Below are 13961 nucleotides of genomic sequence, written 5' to 3' on the forward strand. Positions count from 1 at the left end.
GAGACAGAGAGGGGATGGATATTATGCGGAAAGAAGAAAAATGCTTTGCTGGGCAACTAAGCAAAAAGTGTCCGATTCATTATTTCCCATTCAGAGCGGGAGGGGGGTGGGGGGGTGGGGGGTAGGGTGGGAGGATGCGGGCGCGCAGGAGCCAGGAGGGCCGGGGCTCGCGTCATGTCAGCGGCTCTGGGGCCAGCTGACGGTCTGACTCTGGCGAGAGGGGTGGGTGGGTTGGGGAGGGGGGCTTGTGGCGAGCTGGACAATGGCTGGTGGAGGTCATTGTGGAGCTCTGTGTGTGTGTGTGTGTGTGTGTGTGTGTGTGTGTGTGTGTGTGTGTGTGTGTGTGTGTGAAGAGGAGAGGGTGGGGGTGCTCTCCTGGAGTCGTACATTCAGCTCAAACCCGGTCCAGGCTTTTCTCTAGAGATGTGTACATTCGAAAGGCCAGGGTGTGGGGGGGTGGGACGGCCTGTGCTACATTCAGTTGGAAAATGTTCCATTTCACCAATTCATGAGAAAAATTAGAGTGCTGAATATGACTGGGGGGTGGGGTAGAACCTTCTACCCTTTAGATACAGCATTGCCTGGGTGCAACAAAGTGCGCACGTTCAATGTCTTAAATGATTGAAAAACACATACATTTGAAGGCATCCAACTTTAAAAGCCTGTCTATTCCGGGGAAACACAGGGACTATAAATGATTGTCGAGAACGAATGAATGCATGCATGCAGGCCAGCTTCAGGAGCCCAGCAAAGCAGGAAGTTTTTTTTAGTTGTTTTTTTTGTTGCTTTGGTGCAGTTCACAGCAACCGAAGAGCACATTGACCAATAAAGCTGCAAAACTTTTTAAATCCAATAGTGCGACATTACAGCAGGTGTGTCAAATATGTCCCCACGGCTGCGACAACGATCGGAACGGCCGAGAGAAAAAAAAAAAAAAAAAAAAAAAAAAAAAAAGACGCTCACCACGACTTATACATTCAATTGAGACAAAAAAGAAAAGTTGGCCTTCTTTTCGTACCATGAGTAAACAGGGTTTTTAAAGTGCACTCAGAAATATATATCGGTAGTGATTTGTGAATAGCAACCGTCACGTTGGAGGGCAAATTGGGTGGAGACTGGTTCTGAATTTTTAGATTAAGACAAAAAGAAAAAAAGAAAAGAAAAAAAAGCCGAGTTGAGCCCATAAAAGAGGCGGGCTGATCTGAGCATGTCAGGGCCCTGGCCTAGTGCGGGCGGAAGCCCTGTCTGTGGGGGATGAGGGGGGACACCTGCAGGAAGGGACCGCTGTACTGGGCACAGGTGGACAGCCTCAAACAGAGCGTGTTTAATTCCTCTACATGCACTTCAAGGTCACAGCAAGAGTGAGCTAGGATATCGAAACAGAGAAAAGAGCCGTCATGCAAGAGATCTAAGTCACGGGTACGACAATGCAAACAACTCAAACTGGAGGTTAAGCTAGGGCTCGCGGCCGCGTCGGCACCGGGGGATTCCGAGCGACGGCGGCGGCAGCAGCAGGAGGAGGAGGAGGAGGAGGGGAGGGCGGGGGAGGAGGACGACAAGCTCTCTACTGGGGGTTGAGGCCGGCCGCAAGACGCGGGGAGCCCCCGGCGGCCGCCTTTCTTTTTACGCCTCTTCTTCATTCTCAACCCTCAGCTCTGCTGGTTCTGCTGGCGGTTTTGGGCGTAGCTTGTGAAGACGAAGTTGTAATCGTTGAACTGAGCCAACTGGCGGTCGAGACGCTTGTAGCCCTCGAGTTTCTGGGCAGAAGAAAAGACACTGCGACATTTGGAGCTCTGCGGGGGCAAGCAGGAGGGGGAAAAAAAACAAGGAGAGAGACATTTACTCAGACAAATTCAGTTTAAAAAAAAAAAAAAAAAAAAAAAAAAAATCACACGGAGTGAAAGCAGGGCTCGCATTTTAAAAACCGTACCTGATTGACAAAAAGCGTGGTCACAAATTTTCCTGGCTTGAACACCTCCACCACCTTCCTGACCAGATCGTCGTACGACGTCTGGGAGAGGTTGGTTTCGAAGCTGACGTAGGAGAACTCCGGCTCCGGGGTGATGTGGATGGTCCAGTAAGTTCCCTGGGAGGAGAAGACAACGAGCAGAGCCGCATTACAGACTGTTGGGTTGAGTACCGTAACTTCCGCTATGATGATGATGATGAGACACTCACGTCAGTCTTCATTCCATTCATTGAGTATCCACAAGGGTTGAACATTGTGGCGTCGATCACAGAACCTGGTATCAGGTCACAAATTCCACTCATCTGCAACAAGAGGACGAAGCAAACTATGTCAATTCAAGTTTTTAAACCCCCCCCCCCCATGTCTGCTCGTGCCCCAACGGAGTCTCTGCACAAAGTTAGACTTCATACACACACACAACTTACACGAGTGACATCACTTGCAGAAACACCATCTTTCATATAGAACTGGTCCATAATGGCTGGATCGAGGTCACTCATCAGAACTTCCAGCGTCTGATCCGCATGCTTGTTCTCCCAGTACTCTGGTAAGTCCAGGGTAAACAGGTACCTGCGGGTGACGGACAGTGAGAGGGGTTATTTACGAGGGAATCCGGCTTTAACGTTTCGGCTCCGGAGCCCCGGATCGATCTAAAAGCGTACCGTGAAGCGGTCGACGGCCCGATTCTAAAGCCACAAAAATGGGTCGACTGAAGCTTTGATGCTAATTCTGCCCGGCGTCTTTAGACTTTAAAAAAAAAGAAAAAAGGGAGGTTCTGAAAGAGCCTTCATGCTCGCAGAAATTGACCTTTTACTACCTCAACCTCATGATTGTACTTATCATTATCATTATTATTATTATCTCCGCTGGAATCCAATTCATGTTGATTAGAAATGGCAACGCCACGGAAGACTCCACAATCTGTGGCTGCCGTTTCATTTATCCAGCATTTGTTTTTGTGTTATTTACAATTCAGGGAAAAACCCGAAAAACATCTAGCAACGCCGCGTGGGCAACACATGAAGGAAACAGGTGTGACGCTCACCAGCAGTCAGAGTTCAAACGTCCCATGCAGTAGGCTGCGCCATCTGGAAGAAGCAAAAACAGAAAAACAGGGGTTTGTTTTAGTCGCCCTCGTTTGCATGAAACCATCTCAAATATGGAGTCGCGTTGATTTATAGAGCTGGAGAGTTAAAAAAAAAAAAAAAGGAGGCACTGTGCTATTTGGGGTTTTCTGTAAAAATGCATTTTTTCCAGGAGGGAAATATGGGAACAACTAAAGAAAAAAGGGAGGGCGGTGCTAAGGTTATATAATGCTGCGTACTTGGGAATATCTGGCTGAGAAAGTCCACTTCCTCCTGGAAGTTTCGATGAGGGAACTCTTGATGGGTTGGCTTCATAAAGTTCTTGCGGGAGTAGAAGAAATTCTGAAAAATAAATAAATAAATAAATAAATACATAAATAAAATAAAAAGAAGCAGGTGAGAGATGAACAGGTAACAGCAACAGAAAGCAAATCAGAACGTTGTGTTCCAGCCTCTCGCATGCGCATGTAGCACGGTGTGTATTTTACATCCAGTCAGAAGGCCCTACCTCGATGGCATCAAAACCGCAGTACTCCCTGGCGAGTTCCAGCAGAGGCACCAGTGCTTGCAGTAAGAGGGTGGTTCCGCATGTCTTCAAAATGAAACGTCTCTTGGAGACAAACATGCTACTCTCACTGCGGAGGGGAAAGGAGCACAAGGAGGGGGTGTGAAAAAAATAAAAATAAAAAATTGGTGCCAACGGTTCCAAGATTAAAGAGTTAAACCCCCCACCCCCCCACTTACACAAAACACACTCAACTAAAAACATTTACGCACTCGTGGGGTTCAAGAGGAGCGGGACCAAAGACTCTTGTATAAAATATTTGTTTGAACTTGTCACATAGGTTTCAACCACATGCCAGCAGTAATTGCGCACTTTGAAAGAACTGCTCTAACATGCTTGCACCCATCTGATACCAAAGTTGCTTTGAAGAAAAAGATAAAATAAGTAAAAGTTGTAATAAAGGGTTTGTTTGTTCATAGTAGTTTGGCGTGGTTACGCGTCATTTGTAGTATTTTGCCATTAGATTCTCTGTGACAGCAAAAAAAAAAAAAAGGTAATTATATATGTTTTAACCAGCCAAAATGTTGTTTGATTAGTAATAACAGTGGTCTTATAGCCAACTCCAGTTCACACACTGAGCCCAACAACAATGGATATACAATATATAAACAATTAAGGCTAGGCAGAATGTAATGCATCTGTCCCATGTCTCTGTCTCATCACCTGAGACGAGAGACTGCGCTGTCAACGGCAAGCTGCTTACAGGTGACCGCTGTCTTAATCCTGCCTGCCTTCTTAATCACTAGGACAGCAGAGGAGACGTAGTGCAAGTAAACACACACACACACACACACACACACACACACAGCACTCACCTGAGTATATAAGCTTCCTGCTTGTCAGACTTTGTCACACTTATGATCAAACAATGCACATTCTCCAAAAGTTTGTCCCACTCAAACCTAAAAAAGAAAAAGAAAGGAGAAATGAAAAGCAACAGTTAGCATTCAATTACTTTATTTACTCGTTTTTAAGTGGAGTTTTGTTTTGTTTTTGTATTTAAAAACAAGGAAAGGTTACACACATACTCTGTTTCTGGAAATGATTGAGAGGGGGGGGGGTGTCACGAAACAAACAAGCAATTATCTTAAATGGATATGGAATAGACGTTTCTGTATTTAGTCAACTGAAATGCAGCAAATGTGTGTACGCCAAAGAAGAAATGGCGGCGCAGGAAAGCCGCAGGGTAACGTGGATTTGGGTTTCTTTGATAGAACACTGGCCCCCGGTTCCATCGTTCCTTGGCAAACTGAAAATCACAGGCTGGGGCAGACAAACACAGCCAACGACAGGAATGCTGCTTCTTCTGCCACCGCCGCCGCCGCTGCTGCTGCCGCCACCCCCACCCCCCTCCTCCTCCTCCTCCTCCTCCTCCTCCTCCCTCCCACCACTCAGCAGCTGCAGTGCAATAGCAGCTGCGTCACGTTCTCATTACAACCTTGGAGGGCAGCCTGGACCCTCTCGGGAGCGTCCAGTAGGAAAACGCGCCACGGCCTGGGCCCGTAGAGAAAGGCCGCGAGGAAAGGCGACTCAATGGGGAATTTGCCAGCAGCCAATGCTGCAAAGACGCGGCTGCGTGAACCAACAGCATTTTCCCGGGGAACCTCAGTGAGAAACGCGCTTCACTGACTCGTAACTAGGCGGTCAGCGCCGCTTCTCTAACCGGCAGTGTGTTCAGTTATGTAGCTTTTCATCCACCCCTTTTATGCATTATAAACGTGCTTATTAAAAACAGAGGCCATGACAGGAGTTTAGGGGAGGGGGGGGGGGCTAAATATTACAAAAGAGTTTACACACGTGGCTCCCCAGTTCAGGTCTAGCCAGGGACCGTTGCCACCCTTGTTTTCACCCACATGGCAACCCAACTGAAAATCCTGCAGGGTTACACGCAGATCAGAGAACAGTCGTGCACCATCTTACTTCTTGACCATGGCCACCACGTGGTGGAGATTAGAACCTCATCACTTTCATTACGGCCTGCATGTTGTGCTGCCGTTAGGTTGTGTATCTATTTTTATTGTGCACATGTTTTAACACCCTGCCGCCATTAAAAAAAAAAAGACGACATTACATGCTAATAGCACAGGGGGTGGGTTAGTTGACGGTGAATAGGGACTTGTCACCGGCCGGTACACGGTGCAGGCTCTCTTCTTTTTCATTGGCTGAGTGTGTGTGTGTGTGTGTGTGTAGACATAAAGGAATTTGACTCTGGTCTGTGTGTAAATGACATTGAGAGCAACTTGACACCAAATTACAGGCGGGAAGAAATAGTAAATATAGTGCTACATTTAATAATAGTAAAGAGGTTTACCTAGCTAAAAAAAACAAAGTTAGGTGAAACTAAACATAGAGCCATTATGCTCACACAAATAAATAGGTAATAATAATAGAAAAATAGGTGTGTATATCAAAAGCAACAATGTCCGACAACATACAACGTCTATACCCACACGGTTGTGTAGAATGTAAACAAATACAAATGGTGCAAAGGAATGTGTATTGAACGGGTAGTGCGACTGATTACTTTGTGTACAGCAGATGCATGTATATACAGCGAGTAAGGCTTATACGTGGATGAAGCGTACATGTTGCGCGTGTGTGTTCTGAACTATAAATGTGATTTGCAGGTGAGTGGATGTTTTGGTGATACAGGGTTATTGACACTGTATACAGAGTGATGGCCTGTGGAAAAGCTGCTCTTGGGTCAGGTTGTTTTGGCGTACAGCGTTCTGTAGTTACAACAGGGTTGTGTCCCGGGTGTGATGGGTCCGCAGTGATGTTCCCTCTTCTGGTACCCCCTTTGCCAGTGAAAAACTGACCAAGTTTAAACTTAGTACAGTGATGTGAACAGAAACGGACTGCCCCCTTTTTACAAACAAGGGGGAAAACAAGTATGACAAGTGTGGAAAAAAAAGAAGTATGACTTGCCCAGTTAAACTAATGATTCCCTCCTCTTTTTTTTTAATTTTACACAAACTGACATCAGAGCTGTTGCAACACGTCAGCTTCCCAGTTTCATACCGGAGGGACAACGTTACCGGAGACCTGGGTCAGCTCCCGTTTCTGTGTGAAATTTACACCAGGGGCTATTTCTGGTCGCTCAGCAGCATCAGATTTTCCTCAGAGAGAGAAAGTGGACTCCAGGAAAAAAAGGACCAGAGTAGACTAGCCAAAACACTACCGGGGCGTTTTCAGCCATACCCAAGATTCCAGGGATTTTGGCTTCTTTGGATGAGAAAAAGATTGGAGAGGACAGCGATGCAAAAGGGAATCTTTAGACAGCAAAACTAACAATATGTCACAACGAACATTCAGCTGCGGAACCATGGAGGGCCACATGTTGAAGCGTGTGGACGCGGTAACGTTAAACTGGCCTTCAGGACCGGCTGCTCGACAACCACTCGGGGCAGACTACGATCTGCCGCCGAGCCCGGAGGAAGCTCCGCGGAGGTAATGCGAGGGAGCTCCCCATTTGTGATTCAGATGCCCTTGTGGACTTATTTGGACATTGGCTGATGTCCAGCGAGCCTGATCCACTGACAGTGTCCCCTCTGAGCCGGTAATCTGTTCTCTGGCTGTGAATTAAACGCCAGTCCTCATTCACCCGACTGACTGACCACACGCGCACACACACACACACACTCTCTTTTCTTAAACAGACCTCTGTGATCTGGTTAATGACCAGGAAAGTCGCTCACAGTGCAGGCAGATTTAGCCACAGGCCGTTCGCTTCGTAATGCGGCACTGCAACAACAGGCAAAAAGGACAAAGTGACAAGCACTTTCAAAAAAAAAAAAAAAAAAAGGACAAAGCCTAGACAATTTAGGCTCAACAGATAATGTAGGTGACCGGTTTTTAAAACAGGAAAGGGAGGATGTGCTGTGGTGGTGGTGGTGGGGGGGGTCATGTTTTCCAATCAGCTGTGGTCATCGTAAATCATGATTCAGTGGACACTATAAACACCTCCAGTTGCTCAACTCTCACACTGAAAACACCAGTCCTTGGCAAACTACCTCAGTTATTACTACGTACTCAGCACCAAATAATAGTTTATGACCGACTTCTCTCTGCACAGGCTCCTCAGCACTTGAGGCAGTAAAGCAAATTAGATTTTCGAGCTGTTGGGGGGGGGGGGGGGGCAAAAGGTCAGCCTTTCTATTTTTTTTTTTTAAAGCCCATTCACATCCACTTCTCTGACTGCCCCATGGCCCAGACATACCCCTTCCTTTGAATGCAGTGCCTCTAAGCAAATCGCGGCAGGAGACCCGCTAACCAATGAGGGGAAGTGGGAGGAGAGTGCCTGCATGGCTGGAAACGTGACCGGAACCAGGGCTACGGGGCGATGTTAGTGGAACCCACGGCAGATCTTGGGGCTGCCGTGTAGTGGTCACCTAAACTTAAGTAAAATAAATAACTAAAGAAAAAGGAGCACCTCCCCATCAGTCATGAGATCTCACCCCCACTCCCCAAAAAAAAAAAACACACCGATGGCCCCGTGTCTCTGTCATAGTCATGTGAATTCCGAGATCGATTGAGATCCCGGCCACCAAAGCCGCACATCACTCCTCGCTCTGGCTGACCAGAAACTGGGGTTTGGGTGGTCCGTTGACCTGCCAGTGCGTCCGTGTCGTCGGCCGGTGACGCTGCAGCCGAGGCAACACGCGGTGACGAAGGGCGACCACATGCCTGACACCTTCGGCGAGGCCCCCTCGTTGTTGAATGACGCAGAAAAAAATATATAAATATATATAAAATATAACCTCCCCATTTATTAGGAAAACAAAAACATCCGCCATCTTGGCGAACCCAAAATTTTCAACTACGGAAAACAAGTAGCTTAGTACATTTGTAGCACTTTGATGTTATAACGTCCCAACACCAATGCGGGGGCAATAAAACGCGTGCGCACCGATAGCGGAAAAAAGGAAGAAGAAAGCATCAAGCCCGCCTAATGTTGGCACCGAAATGAGCCGACACACTTTACTAATGAAAGGAAACGCTCGTTTAAATAATACAGAGGGCTCGTACGACGAGTAAGACGACAGCGGGGGAGACGTAACATTTATATATTTTCTACCAGGAACTAGCTAGAGTTAGCTAGCTAACGGGATGCCAACCTGCTGTCAAGCCAGCGTTCGAACATCATACCGTTTATGTATCGCTCGCCGTAACAAGCGAGGGATCCATATACTTACATGTTAATATGTCATACATTTCCCCCGAGAAGAATGAATGACTCAGCTTCGAAGTGTTAAAGGGGGAGGTGGCCATTTTCGAGTGACGGTGTTAGCTAGCTTACTGGTAGTGGGGCTTGGATGTCAGAATTTGGTTCCCTTCCTAGCTAGCCAACTACGAATGGACTGACGGCTACAGTCAAGAAGTTGCCCCTGGGAAACGCGAATTTGCAACATTTGACTGGTTTACGTGTTCAGAATGAAGTGAGGGAACGGGGCCAAGCATGTGGCCGGCGTTTCAACCAACGTCTCCAGCCTGCTGGGGACAGACATGACACCTGAGACATTAAAATGACACAAACCTTGGGATGGTACGGAGGTCCCCGGTCCCTTTGGTCTCATCCTGCCGAGAGAACCACACCTCCAACAGCTTCTCAGTCCCCTCGAAGAAATGTGCACCGTTATCTTCCATCGTGAGACAACAGACACCCAACAAAAAATAATAAACGTCGGTTGTAACGTTTACAGCTTAATTAATACTTCCTCGATCAGTTATAATTTATTGAGGTACAGTCCTTTAAGCAATCCAGGTGTTAATTTTCTTGAGTTACCGTCTTCCCTTTTGCAGAGAATACCGTTAGCGAGTGCTAGCTAATATCGCCGGCCATACTGTGTAGAGCACTGAATAGAGATGGCGCGGTGCTTTTATACACTAGCCGCAGTCCACGTCAGTCTCGCGTTCAGCCAATCGGGTCGTAGGGCTGTGGCTTGTGCTCCGCAGTTGGTTCGGGGAACTATCAATCATTGTAGAAACAGGGGTTTCCTCACGTGACATTATTTTTTTTTTTTACAGCCTACACGTAGCGTGCCAAGGCTCTGTACAAAAATATTAAAATACAGTATCCCAAATTACATTTTAAAAGGACATTATAATGATGTGACGGTAAATCATGTTTATTTATTTAAAAATTGTGGGACTATTTTACCCATGGATCCCATGGATATTGTATTTAAGAACTCCAATATGCTTAAGGCAAATTTCTATGTAAAGTAAGTGCTTCTTTGACATATGTTCTGCCTCTGGTCATATGGATTAAATATCTGTATATTTAACGTATTAGTGCACGACCGTAATGTACCGTCTGTACTCGCATGCGACACAAACAAATATCATTTCTTCGTGGAGATAATGTTATTGCACATAGAATAGACATTTCTGTTACAAAATAAGCCAGTTTATTTGATCGTCATTAGGCTTATATAGCACTATTGTAACTGTACAATTAAAAAAATGTAAAAAAAAAAAAAAGACATGGCAAGCATATGTGCTAGATGATGGAAATTGTCATTAACAACAACAATAACATCAACAATAATAATAATAATAATAATGGGTGTGTTTATTTTACACCTTATCTGACAATAGAGGACAACAGTATTTTCAGACAAACTTTAATTTATATATTTCCTGTAAAGACCTGATCTATTTGTTGTATTAACTTGATAATAATTGGCATATGTGCTATGGGATTGACGTCACTGACGGCTTCGGGGATCATAAACTTAAATTTCTAAATGTGTGTGAAGACTGTACATGAATAAACTTTGAACGCACAGCCCCCGCTTGTGCGCCACGAAATCCAAACCACCGATGGCTGCATTTTTGCAGAGCGTTCATGAGAGTACGCAAAGTGCAACAAGCCGCGGCGAGAAACGCGGGTTGTAGTTCCCCGCGCCTCCGTCTCCCGGCTGGCGAGCGGCGGCGCCCCGCTCAGAGGAACTACCTTACCCAGCGAGCCCCGCGCGCCAATTAGAAACGTCAACGAGCCAGTGAACATTAAGCGGAGCAGACCAAAATCCCAAACAAGGAAATGGTGGGGGAATAAAACGACCAGATTATTTAATTAATGCATGTAATAATTAATATTTTATTTTCTTGTAAATTAAGACGCATTTATGGGTTAAAATGGATTACGACTTCAAAACAAAGCTGGCGGCCGAGAGAGAGAGGGTAGAAGATCTGTTCGAATATGAAGGTTGCAAAGTGGGTCGAGGCACCTACGGGCACGTTTATAAAGCTAAGCGCAAAGACGGGTAAGATAACCGTGAACGTTATTGTTTGTGCTGACATGAAACTGACCGCAGGACGCATTTTGCGAACACACGCCTCGGCGGCGTGTTGAACGGGGCTTTAGATTCGAACCTCCCCGTAGCGATAACCCGTGTCTCTGTTTTTGTTTTCATGTAACGCACTCACTCACTCACCAACGGTCCCCCCCCCCCCCCCCCCCCCCCTCCTCCTCATCCCTCCTTTCCTCCTCCCCCCTCCTCCTCCTCGTCCTCCCCCCCACCCCACAAAACAACACAGTAAAAGCGGCGGTGCTATTTATTTGTTGACAAGTCTCGTCTTTACGGTGGCACGGAAGGCTCTCAGTGTATTTGAACGCACCGGAGGGCACTGGTGTCGTCACTCTACGCGGTAGTGACATTTCAGCGTCTTTTCGTGGATCAGCCCCCCCCCCTCCCCAGCCCCCCCAACATTATTAACATTAGCCAAACTTTTTATTTGTTTTTTAGACTCCCAGTTGAATGCGATCTGCTTGCTATTGCTATTCACACTTGTTTTTTAAAAAGAAAAAAATACAATGTGCAACAGCAACAGGAAGATGTTTCTGCTCCACTGTGCCACCAGTGACCCTATTTGTTTTTGCAAAAAAAAAAAACTGGCAAAATCCCAGTTGACAGTAATGCTTGACCGTGCAATTCTATGTTAATACTGTTTTAATGCTGAGATTTGTAAGATTGCCAGTAGTGAGGTTGATCGCTCTGAGCTGATTGGGAAAGTAAATTGAACCAGTACATGAAGAGTTGCTTTCTTCTATTCCCCTTTCAGATCCACGTCGGTGCCTATAATGGCCTCGTTACAGGGATTAGGTATGGTGAGGCCAGATGTGACCGATCCGCGCGGAACTCTGTTCCTTTTGCCAGCGTCATAAAGTTGTAATGAAACCGTCAGTCGCTGTTGAACTGGAATTACAGTAATACCATTTTACAAAACCCCTCGAGAACAATACCATTACATTTCGCACAAGCCTATAAAGGACTTGTTGCGTGACTGACACGTAGGATGCTGTGGAAGGTAAACGTGGCTCTTGAGTTCAACGTTTCGTATCGGGAGAGGGGGGGAAAAATAGCGCGGGATTGGTCGTATTTCTGGCGGGGTTTTTTTTTTTTTTTTACTGTAACAACGGGACTCTGTCTCAGTTGAGCCTCTCCTCCATCATTCGTCATTGACTCACCCGACTTGTAAAAGCTGAGTCCGGGCTGCCTGCCGTGTCTTTATTGTGTTCCTCTACGCGACTAGATGACGGCGAAGCGAGGCGAGGTCAAAAGGTTAAACACGGGTTGTTTAATGCTGTGAGGTGATAGCATCCTCAAAGGTGTTATAGATTTTGTAAATTTGTTTTTGTATATATATATATGACCAGAAGATGTAGGAGTCGTAAAATAGCGGCGTCCGTGTGGGATGGGACTGATGTGTGGCATGGGCAAGGTTATTAATTACACCTGTGCTCTTCCTGCCAATAAAACACCCCGAAAGGTTCGAGAAGGGAGAGCAGGCTTTGCTCCGACCCCCGCCTTTTGTGACCGACAGCGGAATGGCCCCACCTAAACGCTGTGATACAACACCACGGCCCGCAGCGTGTAATGTTGTGGTAGTTCCTTGTCCTCGGAGAAAGAAAGTGCCACAGCTATAAACGGAATCCTGCGCTGCAGCCGGGATCGTAATTCTCAGAGGAGGCTGGAGGCGAGGCCCTGGGGGGGTGGAGGGCATTGCATATTCCTGGCGCACTTAACCTGTGAAGCTTATTTAAGTGAAGAACCGGAAGGCAGCAAGCCGCTCTCTGTCTCCGGTGCATACTATTCTAGACGTGAACCCCCCCCCGTGTTGGAAATACAGTAAATATGGCCCAAAACACCCCCAAGCTGTCTCTCAGTGGGTCCTCATGAATAGGATTTATTGACAACCATGAAATATGAATCATTTACATCCGAATGCTGCGTTCACACTGCCAGAACGAGTGACTTGAGTGGCGAATATTCACTTTAGTTCAATTCAATATTTTAGTGTCCCACATAGGCGCGATGATGGGACAGCGCGTGGCCGACCGTCGGCTGTGTCCCCCACCTGTGGATCTATTTTATACCTGGTCTGATTTTTATGTCAGGGCATTTTCATCCTGTTTAGGCATGATTTTCTTTAAAAAAAAAAAAACCACAACAACGCCACATTGGAAAACTTGTATTTGCATGGCGCCTTCCATACAGGTACAAAAGAAAAAAAAAAAAGGCAATTCAACAATTTGAGACAGATGCGCGCGAGAAGAATTGTCATGAAATAGATGCTATAAAGCTATAATAGCTGTAATAGTAGTAGATTGAAAGCCCTCAACGGTGTGCTGAGTTGGAAGAAAACAATCAGAATCAGAATCAGAAAGGATTTATTGATCCCCGGGGAGGAGGGGGGGGGGGGGGGGTTGTACAGTACCGGTGCTCCCATTCGAGAGTAGAAAGCAGCATACATTTAGAAATAATAGTATGTACAAAATATAAAAATAAACACATTTACAATATTTAAGTGAAAGATAAAAGTAAAAAATATATACAACAGCGATGTATATGTATGTCTATATATATATATATATATATATATATATATATATATATATATATATATATATGCATGTATGTATTGCAATTGTAAGTTCTAGAAGATCACATTTGAATGAGCAAATGTTAAAATCAACAGAGCCCTCAAGGACGCAAACAGTGTGTTTGGAGTGACGCGCTGAAGGCAAACAGAGGTCTGTTTTTACGCCTTTAACGCTCTTTCATTGTGCGTTTGGCTAAATTCACACGAGGAAAAACGTTGTGGGGTTTGTTTGTTTTTTGTTGGAGCGTCTGTGCAGCTCAATTAGAGTTAAGAGACGCGTGTCCCGGGAGCCCCCGGTTCGCCCGCCGCCGTCTCCCATGCAAATGATGGCTGAAGTGGGTTTTGATCCTCGCGCCACGACGACCTGTTTGATCTTGTGCAGGCTGCTCCCCGACCGAAGCCGCCCCCCTTCCACACGCAGTCTCACATTTCACTTATTAGCCGGTTCTCGTGC

General features: G+C 46.1%; 2 protein-coding genes across 3 annotated transcripts in view; one reads left to right on the plus strand and one right to left on the minus strand.

Moving 5' to 3' along the window:
- Window positions 1–1649: 1649 nt before the first annotated feature.
- amd1 (adenosylmethionine decarboxylase 1) lies at window positions 1650–9359 on the minus strand. Its single transcript, XM_070926174.1, has 9 exons — window positions 9156–9359; window positions 4435–4521; window positions 3563–3689; window positions 3294–3396; window positions 3015–3057; window positions 2395–2539; window positions 2179–2271; window positions 1931–2086; window positions 1650–1793 (listed from the first exon to the last, which is right to left on the minus strand). Exons 1-9 carry the CDS (start codon window positions 9263–9265, stop codon window positions 1650–1652), a joined length of 1008 nt encoding a protein of 335 aa, XP_070782275.1. The 5' UTR covers window positions 9266–9359.
- A 1400-nt stretch (window positions 9360–10759) lies between these two features.
- Window positions 10760–13961, plus strand: part of cdk19 (cyclin dependent kinase 19) — a 34882-nt gene continuing 31680 nt past the window's right edge. For both annotated transcript variants that reach the window (XM_070925793.1, XM_070925794.1), the window contains exon 1: window positions 10760–10887. In XM_070925793.1, coding sequence (XP_070781894.1) covers window positions 10760–10887 — 128 coding nt within the window. The remainder of the gene's footprint in view (window positions 10888–13961) is intronic.

The sequence above is a fragment of the Enoplosus armatus genome, chromosome 19 (genome assembly GCF_043641665.1).
Source record: "Enoplosus armatus isolate fEnoArm2 chromosome 19, fEnoArm2.hap1, whole genome shotgun sequence".
NCBI lineage: Eukaryota > Metazoa > Chordata > Actinopteri > Centrarchiformes > Enoplosidae > Enoplosus > Enoplosus armatus.

What these genes read in the sequence shown, in the direction of transcription:
- amd1 (XM_070926174.1), bottom strand. Translation starts at nt 9,265, where the DNA reads ATGGAAGATAACGGTGCACATTTCTTCGAGGGGACTGAGAAGCTGTTG. An exon ending in GCGGTTTTGATGCCATCGAG is followed by an intron (nt 3,397 to 3,562) that starts GTAGGGCCTTCT and finishes TTTATTTTTCAG; the next exon opens with AATTTCTTCTACTCCCGCAA. An exon ending in CCACGCTTTTTGTCAATCAG is followed by an intron (nt 1,794 to 1,930) that starts GTACGGTTTTTA and finishes TTGCCCCCGCAG; the next exon opens with AGCTCCAAATGTCGCAGTGT.